This window comes from Macrobrachium nipponense, chromosome 15, assembly GCF_015104395.2.
Source record: "Macrobrachium nipponense isolate FS-2020 chromosome 15, ASM1510439v2, whole genome shotgun sequence".
Lineage (NCBI taxonomy): Eukaryota > Metazoa > Arthropoda > Malacostraca > Decapoda > Palaemonidae > Macrobrachium > Macrobrachium nipponense.
Genome location: NC_087208.1, coordinates 58929684 through 58952460, shown reverse-complemented (window position 1 = coordinate 58952460; position 22777 = coordinate 58929684). Strand labels below are relative to the sequence as shown.

Below are 22777 nucleotides of genomic sequence, written 5' to 3'. Positions count from 1 at the left end.
TATGTATATATATATATATGACATTCTACCGTTTATGGTCTTGAATGAAAAGAAGTTTGTATCATGAAGGACGAAGGAAACATACATTATAAAAAGCCATCACGATAATAAATGTTCTCTATTCTACCAAGTAATGTACGGTTTTGGAGAGCAAAGGAATTATGTTCGGTCCTACAACTTTCGACGTAGGCCTATCTTTGTTTTGATTTCTCCCGTTTGTTTTTTAGATTTTCAGGAAAACGTTTGTGGTGGCTTTTTTGGTAGATTTCATCGACCACTGTTTTATTTTGGTCTCGGGTAGCAAATTTTTGACGAAAAACAAATATATAACATTCGTCAACTTCTACGTTTCAGTGACTCAAGCTTCCCGTTAAGACTTCCCGTTTTATTTTTTTCAGATTCAGGATAGGATGTTGTTTAGCACCAGGATATCCCATTTCCTTTTTTTTCTTCTTTTTTTCATATACGGAACCCCGTAACTGTCTTTTGCCTATGTAAATGAGTGAAAATATTAAATAAATCTATATGAAAGAGAGTCTTGAACTAGGTCTATGGCAACTTTAATTTGTTAACCCTACGATGATCTCCATCCTTTTCATTAGTACTATTTCTCAGCAATAAGCCTAAAGTTTCCATAAAAAAGGGCTACTGTAAAGAAATTGTGGGACATTTGTCACTGCCACATCATCTCTTAGTTGCCGAATAAAGGATCACTATAAAAATATTCAAATCCAAGATTTATGTGGTATGGGTTTAGACGAAAGTTCAACTGGCAAAATGAGCCTCAAAATTAGAATCAGCCTGTGTGGATAAAGGGAAAACTGTAAGGAATGAAAAAGCAGGTATATAAAAATACAAATAACGAAACAAAAAATAAACAGATAAATATGAACAGCAAATATAAATAAAATTATGACTACGGAATTTGATGCGTGGCACATATGGTAAGAATGACGTCACAGTTATTTGCTAAAAGTGGATTGTCAACGCGACTATCAAGATACAAGTTTAACAAGAAGAGGCCCATCGGATTGGCAACATTATCCCATCACTTAAATATGAATATGGTTTCTCAACTACGATGAATACCGAAAGGACAATGCTGAGATGAAAACCTAAATCAGTCCAACACCCCCCTCCCCCCTCAGCGGAACTCTGTTAGAGCCTTAGGCCAGGGAAACATATCCAAAGCATTTTTTTATTTACCGAAGGTAAGTTATTATTATTATTATTATTATTATTATTATTATTATTATTATTATTATTATTTATTATTATTATTATTTATCTATTGATTTATTTGTTTCTATCCCAGTCATCCTATTCGACTGGGTGGTTTTTATTGTGTGGGGGTCCAGGTTGCACTCTGCCTCTTTTCCCACTATGTGCGCTGTTTCTAGTAGCACACTCTTTGCATGACCTGGAGCTACTTCAGCATCCAATTTTTTCAGGTTCCTTGCCAGGGATCTTGGGATCGTGCCTAGTTTCCCTATGAATATGGGTTCAATTTCCGCGGTGGTATCCATTATCCATCTTATCTCTATATTCAGGTCTTGATACTTTTTTTATCAATAAAGCCCCCCACAAGTATATTTCATAAGATATCGTTATCATCTGATTTCTGCTGTTGTAATGTTATTATTCCATCCACTACTGTTATTTATCTATTTATTTATTTATTTTTTTTTTTTTTGCAGTAAAAGGAATGTCAAAATGATCCATCATGCTGATAGTGTTGCACTAGCACGAGCTCTCGCATGAGGACTGATCCATGCACCCTGTAATGCATGGTTGAATCTGTAACTTCATCTATGAAAAGGGAAGATCGCTCCCTTAATTATGCCCTGTAGTATTTTAAGACAGCACCACTAATAGTATCTTTTGCTGAACGGCTCTTACAACCAAAACCCCGTGTTGACACAACTGGCGAACGACTAATTAACAACAACGACCTACAACTATACTCTGTTTTTCCATCTGTCCATTCGCCTGTGGTGTTTGCGCATGGTAACACTGCGTCCCGGGGTTTGAAATAATATCCTATTTCGAATATCAACGTTGTAATTCGCATTCAGTAAATTATTAAAACACTTTTCTTTTTCAGTTGCAAATGTAGACCCAGATATCCTTTTATTTACCTAAAACGTACACGTAGCGTAACTATTTAAAGCCCGGGAAAGCCCGAGACGCAGTATACCATGCGAACAAACACAGGCGGAGGGACAGATGGAAAAAAAACAGAGTATAGGCATTAATAGCCCCGATACAAAGAAAATGCAATTATCAGGATTAAATGGAAAACACGGCCAACTATATATATATGTATATATATATATATATATATATATGATATATATATATATATATATATATATATATATATATATATATAAACTAAATCATGAAAGTTAGGAACGTGATAAATCTATAAATAAAGATATATGCCACGAAGGAAATAAACGACAGGGAGTATCCGCGAGACCTTTCGCGTTTAAACGTCCTTTATAAAGCAGTTCCATCTGCTTAGGACGCTTAACGTCGAAAGGTCTCGCAGATACACCGTCGTTTATTTTTCCTTTGTATTTCTTTGTGGTATATATCTTAATATATATATATATATATATATAGATATATATATATATATATATATATATATATATTGTCCTGTTTTGCGCTTTGCCTTTGGAGGAGCGCTGACATGTGACCGACAATCTCAACTCAGATTTTACTGGATCTTTTCTACTGTGTGTGTGTGTGTGTGTGTTTAAGAAATGAGTGTGATGTCTATGCAGTACAGCTTTCATAAACGTTCCTGAATTCACTGTAATGCTATATGGGTCTATACTCTTCGATATTGTAAATCCCAAACCTGCAATGTATGAAGCAGTTACCCCTATCCAGAGGTCACAGTACTCGTATGAACGGATGTCAATCACTGTTCTTCTAGAAAAAAAATTTTTTTTTTTTTTTTTTTTACTTTTAATTCGTAATTATAATGCCTATAGCAGTGATAGAACTGCGAATGCAATAACCTACAATCAGTCAAAACAATCAGGATTCAAAACTTCATTTTAATGCTACTTCAATTCATATGATTCAGATAATACTGACTATTCTGTCATTTAATTTACAACGTCTTTCAGAAGCTCTTAATTAAACTTTCGGTGGATAGTTCTACACATAGACCTCTCCTAGAGGAAAAATTATGGTAAGCTGATGGACAGAATAATAAGATAGTTACAAAATGTAAGAATTATCGTTTGTGTGAACAAAAATGGATCAGCAAACAAAGAAATGTAAAGAGTACTGCGATACGAAAGAACGCAATTCTATGAAATGAACTATCATGTGATCTGCTCACTCCAAAAAAGCCTTGGCGCCAAGTTTGAATTTTGGAAGTTCCACCGATACAGCTGTATATGATCACGAAGTTCATTCCATAATTTGATCACAGTTGGTAAAAACTCCTAGTAAACTATGTGGCACTAGTCATCGTTAAAAAAAGAAAAGCAAGACTGATAGAGATAACAGCGAACTAGGCCTACTTTGTGGATAGTAGTTCAGTCTGGAAGTCGTCATAAAGGATAATCAAAATAGCATATTTCAGTACTGTAGAATATTTGGCGAGATTCTCGAAAAACAATAATCTGGTTGCTGCACCATATTTTCGTATAGCCATGTGCCAATTTATCGTTCTCAAAATGCTGTTCCTACAATTCACCAAGTTAATATAATGTAAAATCAGTATTGTAATACTTTAATATTAAAGCCATAGTAAGAAAAAATGTAGTAATAACCCTTACCCAATTAAAATTTTCGACAAACAACACTTTACATTACTCTTACAAATACTTAACTTTCTAAACTATTCCCTACTATGGTTAGCTAGCTAACTGCCCTCACTCTCACCCATCTTACCTATCAGCTAAAAAAATGAATAGCACGATCAACTTGAATATAAAGATTTCTTATTTTAAACTAATTGACTCTCTTTATAATTCATATGGTAGAAAATTCCGTATAGTTTACGGACACACTGTAAATACTGATATATGCTAGTATAGATGATAAATATGGGAAGAGAAGAGAATGAATTACCATATACAGACAACAATAAACACAAACAAGACGCCTGTGGGGAGTGAAATTGCGCCAGGCCACTCGGCAATGAGAAACAAAATAGCAATAAATTCCCATCTCTTATATAGTGAATGATGTCTAATACAGCAAATGTAAATGACATATTTCATCCAGTTCTGATCTCGCGTTCTTGAGATATGGAGAAACGCACAAACGTAAATATAAAAATAAATATAAGCTTCTCTGTGATAATCAAGAAGCCTGTAGTCTAAATTATTCTAAAATCTGCGATGTGTGCTTCTTCTGCCAGAAAGAGACAACCAAAAGAGAGAACTAACGCCAGTTATAAGGATAATTATTTAAGTCATAAATTTCTATCGACAAAAAGAGACTGATAAACGGACTTCCATCGATAAATACAAATAAAAAAGCTAAAACGAATCACTTAATTGATTGTAACAGACATTATTATATAATCTACTATATCCGTTGAATTGTCACACAGCGATTCGCCTACATACACCGATCACTCTAATCACTCTATTTTCTTTTACCCTTTGACTCCTTTTTATCTGGATGGTTTTTATAATTATTTTCCCGGTGCCCTGGAAAATAATTTATTTCGGTTCTTTTATATTTCACACTTTTATATTTCAGGACTGGTGTTCTCGAATTTCAGATAATAAAGCCATCGTGTAATTTAAAAATTCATTGTTAGGAAGTCTTATTTTGAACAGAAATCGATACAAGTAATTTATTCCTGTTAATGCAGGGAGATATTCTTAACATAATATTTATTTCATCTTATAGCCAGAAATTTTATTTCCTGGTATTCATGAACAGTCTGTGACAAATACTTTCGTTTCATCGCTTGTTAAAGCCCCGTCTGTGGTATGAAAAAAAGTTACTTTTTCCCTTTAAACAGATGTAGGTATGAAAATTTATTTATAATGTAAATGGCTGTTCTTTTTCCTGTTAGTAAGAGTGTACGTAGCACAAAATATATTGTATTCAAGCTAACTTACATAATGAAAAGAGCCGTTAGAAAGAAATAAGACACGAGACATTTGAGTTTGTTTGGTGAAATAGTGGCATAGTGGGTTTATTTAAATAAAGCACAAAATTACCGTGATGTAGTCAGATAATTCTTTTAGATTGCACAAATATGATTTTGAATGGATAAATCATAATGGAAAAGGTTCAAAACGCGTAAGAATAGAAAGACTGCCATGGTTAGGGATCTATACAAATCTAGCCACCTTGACTGTTCGCTATACATCTATTTACCAAATCCCTTCTTTCTTCCTTTCAATTCGTCCCCGCTGTGCGGAAAGCCGCCGTAAGTTTCTTTGCTTTTTACGCGTTATCTCTTTAAATATACTTATTGTTTAATATTTTCTGTTTATAATTTTCAATTTGAATTATGTAGAAGACTTTTTATCTACTCATTTTGTGTATATTGTGAAATATAAGTGGGATGTTCATGGATGAAACTTCGTGACCGAATGGTGCTTATGACAATGTAAACAAGGTGCCTAGCTTTAGAGATCGCAAAACATTTTTTTGAGGAAATTATTTTATGTCGGCTAGAGGGTTTAATATTCATAAGTGCTGTAAGTTATTAATCCGTATTGTGAGTTATGGGACTTCTTATTGAGTATTATTGTAGTTAGGCTAACTAGAAAAGATTATGATATTTTGAGGTTAACCTGCTGGTAGTGATAGGTAGGTATGTCCTAGCTATTACTATCTACTACTATAGCCAGGCATTGGCCAATATTCCTAATATGTACAGTGAAACTGGTTACTGTACCCATTTGGCACCTTCTGTTAGCCTAGAACCCTTAAGATCTAGGCCAATACCTTAGCAATTTTAATCAAGACAAATGGTTGCCGTATCCCGTGGACGATTGACAAATGACCATTTAGGTAGCATGGATTCCTATTTTTGTTAAGGTTTTTGAAATTTACATTTCGTAGTAACACCAGTTTCGATAAGGCCATTGGAAGTGTGGCCTGTTTTCATGATTGGGTTCCTCACGCCTAACTGTCTCGCCACTCTGCATCTGTTTCCTCCCTGCTTTCTGTCAGACACGACCCATATTTTCATTGCAGTGCTTCTAGTTCAGAAATAGGTATTTCTATATAAGCATTCTGCATGGTCGTCCTGCGAACACGAAAGCCACCAGGAATTGGGGCGTCAAATGTATTTCGCCGTGTATAGGCTAGTACGAGCCCCTGGGCCTTCATTACAGTTGTCCAAATAAATATTAGGGTAAAAAACCCTCTGGTACAGGGGTGGACCATGTACGATTTAATATGTACAATAACCCCAGAAAAGTACATTTTAACGCGTCCTGACGCCGGAGTAGAGGTCTTTAGCTACGTTTCTCACCAACAAGAAAGTCGCGTCTGATGCCCATCTCCGATGTCAGGACGCGCTTATAATGTACTTTTTTTGGGTTGTACACATTGATCGTACATGGTCCACCCCTGTACCATGCGGTTTTTTTTGTTTTTTTACCCTACTCAAAGTTCTTGTTCAGGAAGTAAAACTGCTAGAAAAAACAGCAACTGCCATAGTCTAGGCTGCTATGGAATATAGGGGGAAACATCAGTACACAGGCCAACCCTCATCACGGTAGACGGGTCTTATTCACTCGATATTTTAATTGGTGAAACATGAATACAATTGCAACTCTAAGCATACCATTTAAAAGACTGAGTTTCGTCAACATATTGTGATATATGAAAGCCCCATACGAACTAAAATAAGCATGTGAGCTCTTTCGTAAAATATGTTTTCAAGGCAGTTTTGAAATCCAATATGGCGGCTACGTTTTTCATGGACGGTTCTCATCAGTGACGGACACCATCTTTCCCCAGCCTTCCCAGCACTCATTTGGAACAATGTTAGCATAGTATGTTAACGTTTATTGATCTTACTCAAGATTGCAGTTGTAATCAGCACAATAAAACAACATTTTGTTGCCTATATTAGTGAAAGTATGAAACTTGTTATTCCCGGGGTTATGGTTGAACTGAATTCATTCTTACCTTGTAATCGGCGGTTTTTTTATCCTTACTGCCATCACAACTGAACTCCACAGTGCTTATTTATTGTTATTATACACATTTTGGTCTCAGTTCACTCCACAATTGCACTTTAAACCCGTTGCTGTTCCTGGTTTCTAAGCGCGCGCGCCATAAACACAATTACAAATAGCACGACGCGACGACGACGAAACTGCAAATGTTTTATTCCCTAAACTGTTTACTTTACTCGTTATTTAGTTTAAATTTACATTGTTATTTAAAAATTTTTGCCCATTTTTGATTTCAAGTAAATTATTATCCCTTTTTGCCAAAAACAAAATTGACCCGAAAAATTAAAGATATTTCTAACGTAAGATAAAAATCAAATGTTTCATATTATCCTTTTTTGCAAACCAAATTACCCCGAAAAATTAACAGATATTTCTAACGTAGATACAAAATCAAATGTTTCTGGAACGTTTTCGTACATCTGGCTGCCGAAAACCATAGAGGAACGAATACGGAAAAGTGCATAGAGGAACGACTACGTTTTTTTTTTTTTTTGCTTTTTTGTTTTTGCTAGCACTTTTCATTGATTTCAGTCTTTAATAGTATTTTGAATTTCTTAAATAATCGTATGCCAGAAATAAATGTAACCTTTAATGTTTGCATGCTTTAATGTTTGCATGCTAAGAATGGCAAAATCATCGTTGCCACATTAGTGGAGGCTTCACACATACGCCGTTCCATTATCCTGTTAAGCGTCCAGCCCCTGATGAGCTCGCTGACTAACGTACCGTCACGCTTTTTTGTAATCAGCGATCATAGCACTGATGATAGTTTTTCAAAGTAATATTGATTTTTATGCTTGTTATTCATACTGTAATTAACTGTAGGAAATTCTCTCTCTCTCTCTCTCTCTCTCTCTCTCTCTCTCTCTCTCTCTCTCTCGGAGTCCAGTCACTCGGCAAAGAAAATACATCTTCACTCCCGCAATTGGAAGAAAAGTTTGTATCATCACTGGAGGATTCAGAACTAGAGCTCTCATCATCAAATAGGTTATCAATATCCACACTCCTCATTCGTAGTTTGATTTGATTGATCTCACCTAAAGAAATATGCCTCCTCTTTGGGACATTCATTGTGAAAGACGCGAAATCCAATTTTGTCTCGATAAACGCCCGAGGCGTATTGAAAGAAAACCAACAGGGACAGGCAGTTTTCTAGCATAAGCGACCACCAGGAAAGAGTTGCCCGGCTGGAAATAAGTTTTTCCCATGTGCTGAGAGTGTTACCAAATGATGTTCCTACAACTTTCTATACGAGTAAACGTATATTACGGGGCTGACGGCTTGACAAGCACAGTTAAAGTCTTGAACGTAATACCCGTTGAAGGCGCTACCGAGTAGATTCGCGGTAAACGTATTATTACGTGGGTGACGCTTAACAGGTTATAAACTGTTTCCATGAATTCTAGTTGTCCATAGTAATGCAATATGATAAAATTGCTTTAATAGTATGTATATATACTTCCAATACATAGCCTAATTTCACCAATTTCAACGTTTTGTGTGTAGTCTTATACCCAGTTTGGAGGGTCAACACATACCGAATGGCAACAGAGAGAGAGAGAGAGAGAGAGAGAGAGAGAGAGAGAGAGAGATGACGAGAGAGAGAGAGAGAGAAAGGAAGGCGGAGGAAGAAGAAGAAAATGGCGGTGGAGGGGGGGGGGGAAAAGGGGGTGGCGGGGTGGATGGGGAGAGGGTAGGTGGAGCTTTATAGTGTTCGTATCCATTTCTGCATAATTGGGATTTTTGTCTCTTGGTACAAGGACAAGTGTCGTTATTCTTTACGATTAGTGATTCACGATACCCTTATAAATTACGGCACTGGGTGTAATGCACTATAGCAAAATCTCGTTCTGTTAAGAGTGTTCGTTACAGAAATAGGTATTGCCCAAAAACGTGCTTGCACTGTCTCTGAAACCCATAGTAGACATGCTGCTTAGTTGTCAATCAAGTTTTATACCAAGTTATTTTTTACAAGCTAGCTATTGAATAAATTTGTATTTTTCTCAGTCCCCCCCCCCCCCCAAAAACATATGCCTCAATGCTAACTTTCCTCTTTTAACGACTTTCTGGTCATTGCAAATTCGGCCCCATAATTTCTTATGGTGCGAAAACAGACAAGAGGCCCATGGACCGAAAACGATTGCGTCACACTACGGCGATAATCCAGCAGTAAAAACATCTTCATATATCCAAAAAGTAAATAATAAAGATATATATGCGCATTACGATTATAACAATTACATGTATAGCTGATAACAATCTGCATGAATAACTGGTAAACTGTTCTGCAAGACAGTTGAGTATAGCAATTATTTACAAATAGGTACGAAAGTCAAGATGTCGTGACGTCATAATACAGAACTTGAAAGAACGTTCTAATTCAGAAAAATAATTACTTAAATTTGAGTCAGAGTCGAGTTACTTTTTTCAATAACGAATATTTTCAAAATTAATCATCATAAATATGTAAAATATTGATGTTTTACTACTTATTTAAAAATTAGCCAAGAGCACGCTTCTCGTCATTTCTACCCCAACAGCTGTTTACGCCTGGCTTGTTGTTGATGAGAAAATCGTGTTCGATTGTTGTGATAAAAGTGCTCCCAGCGTCTGTGGGTACAGTGGTGTGCGGATTTATCACAGGAAATGTTAGTTATTAGACACAAGCTACTCCGTAAACATCGAGATGGCGTCAATCTCTAAATACCTCGAGTTGTAAGTAAAAATGTTGACACGCGTTTGGTGAGATTTCCCACTGCGTGGCGCCATTTTCAGTACCCTCTGTTTAAATCTGTTTAAATCTTAAAATTGGCCTTAATTTCTAACTTTGGGGAAAATACTTACTTCGAAAGGAGAGTAGAGGTCTTTAGCTCCGTTTCTCACCAACAACAAGTCGCGACTGATGGCCCATCTCGGGTGTCAGGACGCGTTATAATGTACTTTTTCGGAGGGTGGCTTGCACTGATGGTAGCTGGCCTGCGTGGCCTGCTTTGATGTTTTACCCTAGTAATAGGCTAGTACCTATAGATCTACCCAGAAATACAGTCAAGAGTTAAGCCATTGCAAACCTGACCTTACATAGCCAAGTCAGGCTTTGCAAGTTCAGGGATCACTATTATTGCTGTGGTACTAGGCTAGGTAGTTTTTCTCAATCTTAATTCAATGTGAATTGTAGTCAAGAGCACGGTATTTCTACAGAAGCAATCCACAGTGGCCTAGACTAAGGCAATTGACGTTTTCCTTTTTTATTTTACTTACTGAACAACTGAACAAGAATTTAAAGTAATTTTTATTTGGACGACTGTAATTAACCACCAGGGCTCAGTACTAAACACGGGTACGACATCCACTGGGGTTTGGGGCGTCCAATGTATTTCGCTGTGTTTAGTACTGGATCCTGGGGGTTAATTACAGTCGTCCAAATAAATATTACTCAAAATACTTGTTCAGTAGGTAAAACTACATAGAAAAACTGCAACTGCCATAGTCTGGGCCACCGCGGATAGGTACCCAAGATCTACCAAGAGCACCTCTTACCAATAGTTCCTGTGACCCGTTTTAATGACGCAGTTAGGCTAAATGCCAAATAAATAGGTATCGGGCAATTTAAACCCAGCCACTTGTACCTAACCTGTATGTGGGTTAACTCAGGTCACACCAAGCCTGTGAAAATTAAATAAAATAAACCAACAAATGAGAAGTGCCCAGTGGCTTGGTTGGTTTGGTCTTCGCCTGCCACCTGGGTGGCTACGAGTTCAATTCTTAGGTATTGCACTGAGGGGACAGATTTGTGTATTTCCGGTGATAGAAGTTCTTTCGACGTAGTTCAAAAGTCACGTAAAGCCGTTGGTCCTGTTGCTGGATAACCACTGGTTCCATGCAACGTAAAAACAACATACAAACCAATCAGAGCAGTGTGATTTGGCAAAAGTTCCACATTGGCTTTCCAGCTAAATAAACTCTAGTAATCTTGAATTCCATTAACTCCTTTACGAGCAGTATCTGAATATTTTTTAAGGCACAGGATATAGGTACGGCAGCCGTATCCGATCGTGGTAGATATTGGTACGGCAGTGAATCGGCTTCATGCATCAATTTCAGACTTCCTGCCGTACAAATAATATAGTGCGGTGAGGGTAACGACAGATTCTGTCATTGGTGATGCCGTATGTTGCGTCTTGACTTGCTGTAGATACGGCAGTTAGCTGTATCCGTTTACCAGTTTGCTAATCATACTGTATTATGTAAACCAGAGTTCGGCTTTTAGGTGGGACAGTCACGCTTTTTGAACATCTGTCCCCCTTTTTTCAGTAGCAAAATGTTCCCTCCTTTTTTTGTTTGTTAGCTTTTTGTGAATTTTGTCCCGCTTTTTGTACTACAAAAACAACACTATCCGATTTTAATGGAATAATGCTAAAATTTGTTTAACTTTGCCATTTCACTACCTGGTAAATTCTATCGTCTTCTCCGACAGCTGCAATATACCCAATGGAGTGAATTAAAAGATTATTGTAAAGTGTATAACGGCCCCTTGCAACTGCCAATGTCGGGCAGAATAAAGGGCTGAGAAAGTCACCAAAGGTACGATGGTAGTGTATATTAATATATAATCCTCTTTGAATCTCCTCTTCAGAATTCTTTTCAGGGCCGATTCGATCGTTCGTCGACCTACGTATATACCATGAATTACCCAATTTTTAAAGTTTGAGTCTTCATAGATGTCCATGGCTTTCTTCAGCTCGTTAAAGCCTGAAAACATCTGTTTTTCGGCTAAAACTAAAACTAATGTATTATTCCGCGGTTCATGTTGTTCCGTCACCATTTTTCTTGCTGTCACTGATATGCCCAAAGACTGTGTATATACTTCAGATATAGTCTTTGGATATGCGTGAGGAGGTAAACAAGGGTCGCGCCATGCGCAATTCATGCCGTACCAATATCTACCGAGATCGGGGTACGGCTGCCGTACCAATATCCAGTTCGTATTTTTAAAGGTAATTTTTTATAGGATCCTATGAGGATACAAACCTTGGTTTGTCTTGTATTGGTATAAGCACCTTCCACATGAGCTTGTCCAGTCTTTTTCTGTCTGTACTACCTATTGCTATAAAATGCTTCACTTTCCCACATGGTTGCAGTTGTTGAAGGTGTGCACATAGAAATCCTGTGTACAGCTCTTTTGCATTTTAACTGTAATTGCCCAGTTTGATTATCCCCTGTTGGGGTTGGCTTGGTATTTTGGTAAAGTGTGTAACTGTTGAAGGGAGATTCTACTGTTTGGGAGGTTAATCAGCAAGAGTGTGTTGTTGGGGGTGTGGCATGTATTTCGTCACATTTTGTGGATCCTTGGAACCATCTCTGCATGTCCTAGGAATAGAGGTAATTATGTTAGTTGCCTTTGATATGTTCTGATTTGACTAAGTACCCATGGTTGGCTAAAAGCCATTTGTCTTTAATCTGCAATCTAAACTCCTTTCAAAGTTAACGCTGGGTTTCACCCAGGGTCCTCCATAGAGCATACCTTAGGTGTTGCTGCTGTGAACTAGAGGAGGACTTTTCCAGATTGGAGAACTACCTCCTAATCTCTCCTTCAAGGTGCTTCCCCATGTATTAATGTAATCAGCAGAGGTACTATGCCGCGAGGGCATTGAGAACCTGCCACCTGTAGTTGGACTTGAGTGACTGTTAAACTGTCATTGTACATAGAATACCTTCTATCATAACCAGGAGCCTTACAGTTTCATCGTGTGACTCTCCAAGTCCCTTTACTACATACCCATGGAAACCCAGCCGTTGATCATAGTCCCCACCTCTAACTAGCCTCAAACTTCTTGCAGTTGCACAAGGAATATTTATCCCATGGCAAGGGGGGGTTGTTACCCACTTCCTCATTTGTTGCATATCAGGTTATCAAGCGTCATTACCTAACTTGACCAGCTTTCATTGTAGTTATATCCCTATGAAAGACTAAAGAGAAATGCAGATCTTGAATTTGCAATTAGTTTATTATAAGCCAGAGCTTATATGTAATTTCACCTCGACTAGCCCTGCATTTTAAAGCATTTACTGAGAGGTGAAAAACTGGGTAGTAAAGCTAGGAATAATGCAAATTTTATTTTGTTTTGTATTTCTTGAATTTTTCAGAAAATGTCGGGTGGACTAGCTGTTATGAGCCTTGAAGAAAATGATGTAAACAAGGTTTCTTGCTGCATTAACGCACATTGGCTGGCAAACAATGTAAACTTCCAGATGGAACAGTACATCTTCAAGAGGCGTCAAGATGGTAAAATGACTCAAGTTTAAACTAAATATCACAAGTAAAAGTAAATTTAAAGTAAAACGACATAATCAGAGGATAATGTGACATTTGTGATAAATTGTGCAGAAAATAGTCTAGTCATAGAATTCCTCCTGCTACATTTAATGCATTTTTTCTTTTAATCAGGTGTACACATTATTCATCTAAGGAAAACTTACGAGAAGATTCTCCTTGCTGCTCGTAGTATTGCAGCCATGAGAACCCAGCTGATGTGTATGTCATTTCATCACGTCCATGGGTCAGCGTGCTGTGTTGAAATTCGCACGCTACACCGGAGCTACTCCTATTGCTGGACGTTACACTCCTGGTGCTTTCACCAATCAGATTCAGGTAAGGTTACAGAATTGATTTTGAAGGTCATTCAACACAATTTAAGTCTATGTTCAGCATTGGAATTCAATAGTCAGTTGTTAAGTTTGAAAGAGAGAGTAAAAACGTAGTACCACGTTGTGTAGTCAAAGAAGTGATAGAAAAAACAGATGGTATGGTTAATGGCATTTTGTAAATATACGATATTCAAGAACAGATATGTTGAAGAAATTCTCATAAGTATTCATTGCATGGACTCAAATTTCTTGAAATGATTTTTGTGCTAACAATTTTTTTTGTTTTTTTTATTTTTTTTTAGGCTGCTTTCCAGTGAACCACGTCTTCGTGTTGTAACTGACCCTGCCTGTGATCACCAGCCAATCACAGAGGCCTCTTATGTTAATATTCCAGTCATTGCCTTCTGCAATACTGACTCTCCTCTGCGATTTGTGGACATTGCCATCCCATGCAACAACAAGGTAAATTATTATTAACAAATAATGTTCAAGTTTATGGTCATACTGGCTGTATTTAATGAATGGTGGAAGGATGAATTGCAAAAACTCTTACTTGGGCTATATGAATATTTTTTTTCTGGCGTTGCTTTTCAGAATGCTCATTCTGTTGGCCTTGTATGGTGGATGTTGGCCCGTGAAGTACTTCGCCTGCGTGGTACCATTTCCCGTACATTGCCTTGGGAAACTGATGTTATGCCTGATCTCTTCTTCTACAGGTGAGTATAAATGTTTTTGATTCACACAAATTAAGACATGCAACATATCTAGGAAGAAGTGGTTTCATGGTTAATTTTCATTACATTTTGTCTTACTCAGGGATCCTGAAGAACAAGAAAAGGAAGAGGCTGCTAAAGCCGAGGCCCTCAAGGCTGAGGCTGAACAGCTGAAGGCTGATGCAGCTGCTGCAGAGAACTGGGGAACTGATGCCGAGATTCCTGATGCTACTGTTCCTGCTGTAGGCACAGGCGCTACAGTTCCATCCCCTGTGGCTGGAGCTGCTCCTGGCGCTGCACCTGCTGCTGCTGCCGCCCCTGCAGGACCTGTTGATGACTGGGGTCAGGCTGTGAGTACCTCAGATTTCACTCCCTAGATTTGTTACTTTAGCCCTCTACCAATCAGGTGATCTGCGAGTCAAGGCTTAAAGCTAGTTATTGACAGAATCTTACTACAAGTAACAGATTATATAGTATAAGTATTAACTATAGTCAAACTCAGCCTTATTGGCCCACAGTTCTCTAAATACGCCACGACAGTTGATGTAAAAATGACATTTTTTATAACTAACATATACGGTAATTACTCGTTTCATAATAAAACTTCATATGTTAAGAATGACTTAGTTTTTTATGGGGAATGAATGTTACTAAAAAATGTTTTCCTGAGATTTGACATCACCTCTTCTGCTGGGTTAGTGCTCCGTTGCCACCTCAGCCCGAAAAGGTCATTCCGTGTCGCGTACCCACCATGCCATGTAAACACCTCCCGCTTCTCGCTGCCCCCGCATTCATAGTCAGACTAAGGAAATAATTATAATGTTAATCGGTACTTTTAAGCCGCCAAAGCAAAGAAAATGACTGTTAAAAGGATTTGCTCCCAAAGCAAATCAAGAATGGTGGTCAGACCTACCTTGGGCGGGAGAAGTGGCAACGGTGTGGAAAATCCAGGGTAAACAAGACCAACGTCTAATCGGCCAAAAGGCTGGGCTGAGTTTGACTTATCATCATGTGATCTGCGAGTCAAGGCTTAAAGCTAATTAATTGACAGTCTTACAAGTAACAGACTATGTAGTATAAGTTTATATACTTTAAACTCCAGGATGTCTCACAAATATTGCTCCAGTAATTCATTTTATTTTCCTTTGCCGAGTAGTGCAATATTTAGTGGGCATTCTTTTGGAAAAATTAAAATTTTATCACATGGAAAAAAGTGTTTGGATGTAATTGTGATGTGGCTAGATTTATCGATATAGTATTTAGTGAGCAGTCTTTAATTGAAATTTTAGAAAATTTTATTTTTCCTTGGGAACCGGGATGGGATTGCATTCCCTTGGCCTAATGTCATTGTCAAGAGTAAACTCTACTTAATACATTATTATTAGTATTTTGTCAGTTGTAAGTGATGGATGAAAGTATCAATATGGAACTATTTTATTACAGGGTGATGATTGGGCTGCCACAACCTGCGCTGGAACTGGTGATGACTGGGGAGGTGCCCTGATGGTACTCATGGTAAACATCAATAAAATCTAGTTGAAAGGAGATTGTTTAAACCTTCTTAAATTATTTTTCTAATAATGCTCGAAAATTGGGTTCATATGAACTGTATTTTCTTGCTAACTAAAAGTACATACAATATATAGAGGAAAAAATGAAGTGAGTGTAGTAAAATTGATTTCCTTGTCTATTTCCCACTTAATACCAATGCTGTTACGGCTGAGAAATATATCTATTGATACGGGGTTTTGGCATTTAAATTTATAGAAGAATTTGGTAATGGGAGCTGTAGTTCCACTTTAAAATTGAAGGGTAAGAGTTACGTATTCCTGGATGGTGAAGTTCACTTTCAACGTGGTTCCGGAAGGTAACTTAAAGCCGCTGTCCCGTTGCTGAATAACCATGGTTCCAAAAAACAACGTACAAACAAACAAACGTTCCAGTCAAGCCCTTTTATGAAAGGAATTTTCCAAAAGAATAAGTGACTCCGGCCTAGGAACCTAGTCGCACTGTCCTCGACTACCTCGTTCCTATTAGCCATCTGCGTTCTAGTTGCATATTCAATCTGACCAAACGTGGTCATTGTCACATTGTGTGATATGTAAGCAAATAATGAAACATATAGATGGGAGTTTTTAAGTTTGTAAAGGTTACCATACATCGAATTTTGCAGGCGGACAAGTTTTCATTGTGAAACTACCCTATTCTATTCCATCTTTCACACCATCCAACAATTGAATTACAGCGCAACTGCGACCCAGAAGAAAACGCGGCAGGTTTTCTCGAAAATTAGCGGTGTATGGAGATCATTGCACGAGATTTCAGCGAAGAAATTAGACAAACCAATTTTGTACTGATAATCTCCATGGCAATAATACATGTCTTGTAATTGTGGTATGGGGTACTAATAAGGAAGGGGAGTTGTGACGTCTGGTTGCTGATTAAAACTTTGCTGTAGAAAAGTTACGTGAATGTAAGAGTGAAGAGTAAAATAGCCTCAATTCAAGCCATAAATATAAATGCATTAATCTAAACTGGAATGATAGAAGAAGAAATGACATGAAAGAAAAGGTTCGATTAATATATTGTATTCTTTCCAATGCAAGTTAGCGAATGGTAGAAAATAACCCCAAAACATTCTCTACATCTGAAAAGATAGTCGTGGAAACACCAATGAAAGCCTATAAGAAGAAGGAATGTTAATAGTCAAAGGAAAGGTATTGGGCGAACATTAGTACGCCAGTGAAAGATGCTTACTTTGAAATATGCATACAGAGGTACTTTTTGTGACTTCGTAAGTAAACAGTGCATTAAGATTTTTAAATTTTTTTTTTTTTTTTTATTTATTAATAATCCTTCTTTACCGCAAACCGATATATTTATATGGACTGTCGCGTAATGAAGCCTGACGTTTATCTTATTCTGCTGGAGATTTATACAAGTTTACCAATAAAAACAATAAATGCCCTTACATTTTATTAATTATAATATTCCATATTCAGCAACTTGCTTCTTTTTCTTCCGTGCTAATCATTTTCTATTCTTTCCCACGCATATCTTTCAAATTTCTGTTTCATAATGACTGAATACTCCTTGAACATTAAAAAAATCTCAAGGCATGACGAAGGTTATACGTTATCTTTCAACATGACGAGTTACGTATGACTTTGGGCATGACAGGTTTTGTCTATTGACGTGAACTTTTCCATCGTGACTTTGGCTCGAAGTTGCGGCAACGTTCTTGGTAACTCGGCTGCGCGATCTGACAATGTAAACAAACTTTCATTTCGGTGCCGGAATAATAGCCTAAAAATATTTGTTCTCGTAATGAAAGTAAACAATATAACTTCTTAGACAACTTTACAAGTATTTACTGAGAGAATGTTAAAAAAAGCTTCCTGAAAAAACGCCCAGAGTCATTACAAATATCACATAAGACAGGTAATGTACAGGAATGACTTTATTTACAAATACTAGGTAGGTACCTAGTAGCCTATAGGTAGGTATTAGGCTAGGTATCTACTAGCTACTAAGCAGCCAGTGGTGGTAGCCACATCTCTGGTCTAGTCTGGGGTTTACGGGCCATTACCGTCAGGGGTGCACTGTAGGCATTCCAGAAGGGTCCTTGGGGGTGAATGCACAGTAAGGGGTCAGGGCTAGTCTAAGCTTACCTAGGTACAGTGATGCTCAAATCTCATGCGACATGACTCCATAGGATTTCGTTCAAAATTCACTAACTGGCAACGTAGCATGCTCCATATTTATCCTTTATTTCAATGCGAAAACGCGAGTATCGCATATGCTAAGGCCATAATAGTAGGTATGTTTCATAAGAGTGGAAATCTGTCATACCTATACCTATTTGAAAATTGTAAGAAAATGTCACGTGTAGCCAAATTTCAGAAAAACCCTTACGAAACATTTTCAAAACTTTTGTTCACTCATTGCTGAAGCATTTGACCAAAACGAAGTCGCCATCAAACCTCAGTTCAAATGTTAAATAAATAAATAAACAAAATTGTAACATTAATAATGCTTCCAAAGCAAACATAAAATTTGAAATAGTTCTATTTGATTGTTTTTACCCTCAACGCTGAGAAAATGTAAATATGTATATACAAAAGTAGAAATGGCGCCCCCACGATATCAATGTGTGAGGGGAGCATGTGTGACGTATCAGTGTCGGTGCAACAACCAACCACCTGGTATATAAGTAGGTCTACAATGAGTAGCGACCATTAAATTATCTTGAAAACATTTACTCTATTTGTTTAAGGAATATTTGGATTTTCATACATAATTATTTTTTATCTTTCTTAATATTTCAAAACTAATAGCATAATAGCAAATATTCGCTTATTTGTCAAAGCCAAGATATTATTCCCAGGCTTAGGTGTTAGATTTCTTTACTTTACGCTTAACATTCACATCTCCTATATTAACAATTTCTGGCCAGAATGCAAATGAGGTTATCTACACATTCTTGCACTTCAAGTTACCTTATGAAAGAATAAATTATGCATCAAAAGCGAGCAGAAGGACTTTTAAGAAAAAATAATATTGTAAACCAGTTGGAAAACCAGTGTTCCATATGCCTTGATATTAATACTTATGATATTTCGATTGATTAGCCATCTTCTCCATATAAACAAAAAACATCATCATCTTTACTCTTCAAAGAACAGGTAATCTCTACAAATAAAAACATTAGTAAAGATTACATCTCAGAAAGCTTAGATTATTTTCTAGGCCTATCAAATGTTTTTGCAACATACAGGCAGCTTAAACACAGCCTGAAAACTTCAACATTCAAAGAAAACTGGTTGTAATCTCCATATTCCTCAAAGAACAGGTGATCTCTACAAATAAATTCATGAGTAACATTACATCTCAGATGGCTTAGATTATTTTGTAGGCCTAAAAAATAAAAACATTTCCAACATACAGGCAGCTTAAACGCAGCCGAAATCTTCAACATTCAAATAAAACTTGTTTTAATTCATATTCTACATTGAAATTGTTATGACTGTTGAGCTTATTAGGTCTACTGTCATAATGCTGCAGGACATGGGTGATGTTGACCAGTCCGAGGGAGCATGTTAAGTGTGCTTTCATTGCTGGCGCACCGTTAACCTTATCACACCACACTTGAACTGAGCAACGTAAAGATAAAAAAAAAAAAATCAATTCAAATCACACAAATTAAGAATTATACCCAATGCAAAATAAAGGGATCAATAATCTATTTAACCATAAGGAAAAAATAAAGGCCCTAGCTGGTGAAATTCACAAACTTTTCGACATGAATGACATTACAAATGAAAAAAAGAAAAAAATAGCACTACTTGGCAACATCACGTTGAGTCTGAGAATATGGACGATACAAAAAGAATCATGTCGCATGAGATTTGAGCCCCACTGTACCTAGTAGGTAGGTGATACTAGACATTTCAGACTACTAAATTAAGGGTAAACCAACCATACTTACCGGTACCCAACCTAACTTAACGTCATATCCTAACCCGGCATGGTGGACTTCTTCCCTCTCTGCACCCCCTACAAGTAATTCATGACCCCCCATTAGGCTAGTCTACTCTGCATTCTACCCAGGACCTGTGTTTGTGGATGCCCATATGCCCCTGGCTCCAGTCACCTACTTTTACTTTAGCCTTCTTTTCCTCCATTCCTATTCCTTTCTTCAGTCTTGATATCCAGCCTCTCTAGCTAGGCTGTTGCTTATGGGTGCAACTGGAATTTTCTCTCAGTTCTACCTATGGAGCCAGTTGAAAAAGATGGGCACGGGTTCTCACCCCCCCCCCCCCCAATAAATAAAAAAATTACCTAGCCGTTTTTACCTAGAATGCTGTGTCCTTACCGTCCTAACCTAGCTGTGATCTTTATTGCATGTAATGTTTGATACCTAGCTGTTAAGGTTGTCACCAGTTTAAAGTAATCTCATCGTCCACTCAGGACTTTTTCAGAAATTAGCCTAGGTAGGTAGGTGGGATCGGTTAAAAAAATTTAAATGTGCGGAAGTGTAAGTTAGCCTTTGGTAACTGTAATTAAGATTCTCATAATTTAATTATTAAGGGTCATATTTTGCTCATGAGAAAATATGACATTTGAAGTAGAAAAAAAGTTTCAAGCTGATATGGGAAAGGAATTTTTGGTGATAAGGAAGTGATATACTATTTTTTGTTTCTAATGTTTTAAGGTCATTGATTCCTCAATTTTGTTATATTGAGAAGTAATTTTTGCTTCAGTATAAAAAGAAAGTCTAAAATGATGCTTTCTCATAGGGTTGAGTAGTATTACAACTTAATTTCTACTATACATACTCACATTTAAGTTGATGGAACCTTTAACAGACCTCACTGCTTTGTTTATAAGATACATTATTTGGTAATTAGTATTGGCTATTTATACAGATATATTCCACTGAGTGTACAATATACTGAATATACTTTTGTTGAGGTGACAGATTTTTGTAAATTGTAAAATGAATTTAACTGCTATTCCAGGGATTTGAGCAACATGCAGAAGAAACTGACCCTGAACGCATTAGTCAGATAATAAGTCGGGCAGTGGAGGATGGGAAGTGGGTTATTGAAAAGGTCTGTTATAACTATTTTTAAAGTATTTCAAATTTTTAGAATACGCTTTTGCCATAATATCCAAAGGCATTTAGATGGTAAAATAGTTTTTTTTTATCTGTTATATGAAGTTTTAAGTTTATTGCCTATTTTGTTCCTATGAGAATACAAACTTTGTTTTTTCTTTGTATATGGCAGTCTTCAGCAGTGAATGGTCCAGTTATTGCTACTTTGGAACAAGGTAGTTAATTAGCAGCAGGTATGTTTGGGCTAGGAACCAACCCACTCACTTGACAGTGAACATCACTTTTTCCATGGTACTATCAGATCCAAAAATCTTCGCTGCTGCTGTATTCATGGAATATGACTTTGTGTTAGTTATATGTTTTATCAGTGTTGGTAATTGGTCTTTAATACTAGATCAATGTATATTTATCTAATATAATTACATTATTGTGCGTTTGTGGTTGTTCAATATGTCAGGGATACGTAAGCAACATTTATTTTTATGATGTTTATATACTGTATTGTGTTTGTCTTTGTTTAGTATTTCAAGGATACTTGAACCGCCTTACTTCATCTGCCACAACAAGACTGGTTTGTATGGATTATCAGTCATGATAGTCTTGTACTTTTTCATTCTGCAGGAGTGGATTGATGTATTTCCTGAGGAGTGGTTGGGTTTACCTCTGTTTTCTAACTATCACCTTTATTCTTGGTCTTTAAATGATAGCAGTAGTACCAATCTCCAGTTAAAGCAGCCAGCAGCGCTGATCTCCAGTTAATTGGTCCGACATCCAGTTAACAGTGCTATTAAACAGGTCATTAGTGCTGTTATCACTAATTTTTTGTTAGTGGTGATTTTCAGTTAGTAACATTGACTGGGAATGGCACCCCCACTGTTAACTGGGACTGCCTGTATAGGACTCTACTGTATCTTTCAGGATACTTCTGCTTGAGATATTCATAGGAAGAAGGAAGAATGAGAGGCATCCCATCTTCATAATCTTTGAATTCTGCCAAAGATTCCTTTTACTTACCACTTGGCTAAGTCACCTGGAGTTCAGATGTGTGATCTGTCATAAGTCCTCTGTTTTCTGCCCTGTTCTTCCTCAGGGAGTTAGACATAAAATGACTGAAACACAGGGCTGATGATACCTTTTACCCTCCAGCTTGCCAGTTGCAATTGCCCACTGCTTTCTTGCTTTAGGTGTCGTTCATCTAGAAAGTTAACCTGCCACCTCCCCTTCTGACTGTTTCCTGTGAGTGAAAATTTAGGTTTTTTTTTTTTTTTTTTTGTGAGGAACAGGACCTGTGTTCAATTTGGTTTTAGTTTAGAGGATTCAAAGATTGCTTCAGTTGGCATGGCATGGTCTGTTTCACATGGAATATGCAAAGGCCATGATAAATGGGTTTGTATAAAATTAGTCTTTAATTTAAAACATCTTGTTTTAGTTTTGAACTATTAAATAAAGTCAAGGATTTGTGAAAAAAGTATTCGAAGTTAGTTTAAATTGATTACCATATTGCAAATGTATTTTGGTGATTTAAATATTATGATACACCTTATTTTGATGCAGTGTGGGTGGCTGACACTCTAAAGATAAATTGGATTCAAACTTTGGGAAGCTTTGTAAGA

General features: G+C 37.1%; 3 protein-coding genes and 1 long non-coding RNA gene across 4 annotated transcripts in view; 3 read left to right on the top strand and 1 right to left on the bottom strand.

The window, feature by feature from the left end:
• The window catches only part of LOC135226697 (dedicator of cytokinesis protein 3-like), a 141271-nt gene that overhangs the window by 100831 nt on the left and 17663 nt on the right, over positions 1 to 22777 (bottom strand).
• LOC135194985 (uncharacterized) lies at positions 5280 to 13837 on the top strand. Its single transcript, XR_010310043.1, has 3 exons — positions 5280 to 5419; positions 13332 to 13470; positions 13633 to 13837. It is a non-coding gene; the product is annotated as an uncharacterized LOC135194985 (long non-coding RNA).
• LOC135226924 (small ribosomal subunit protein uS2-like) lies at positions 13991 to 21923 on the top strand. Its single transcript, XM_064266604.1, has 7 exons — positions 13991 to 14007; positions 14135 to 14294; positions 14427 to 14548; positions 14649 to 14895; positions 15989 to 16060; positions 21067 to 21159; positions 21786 to 21923. The coding sequence occupies exons 1-7, from the start codon at positions 13991 to 13993 to the stop codon at positions 21921 to 21923; spliced, it is 849 nt and encodes a 282-aa protein (XP_064122674.1).
• LOC135226923 (uncharacterized) overlaps positions 17949 to 22777 on the top strand; it is a 10286-nt gene continuing 5457 nt past the window's right edge. Inside the window, exons 1-2 of the mRNA XM_064266603.1 lie at positions 17949 to 17986; positions 21067 to 21159. The gene's annotated coding sequence lies outside the window, so the exon portion shown is untranslated. The remainder of the gene's footprint in view (positions 17987 to 21066; positions 21160 to 22777) is intronic.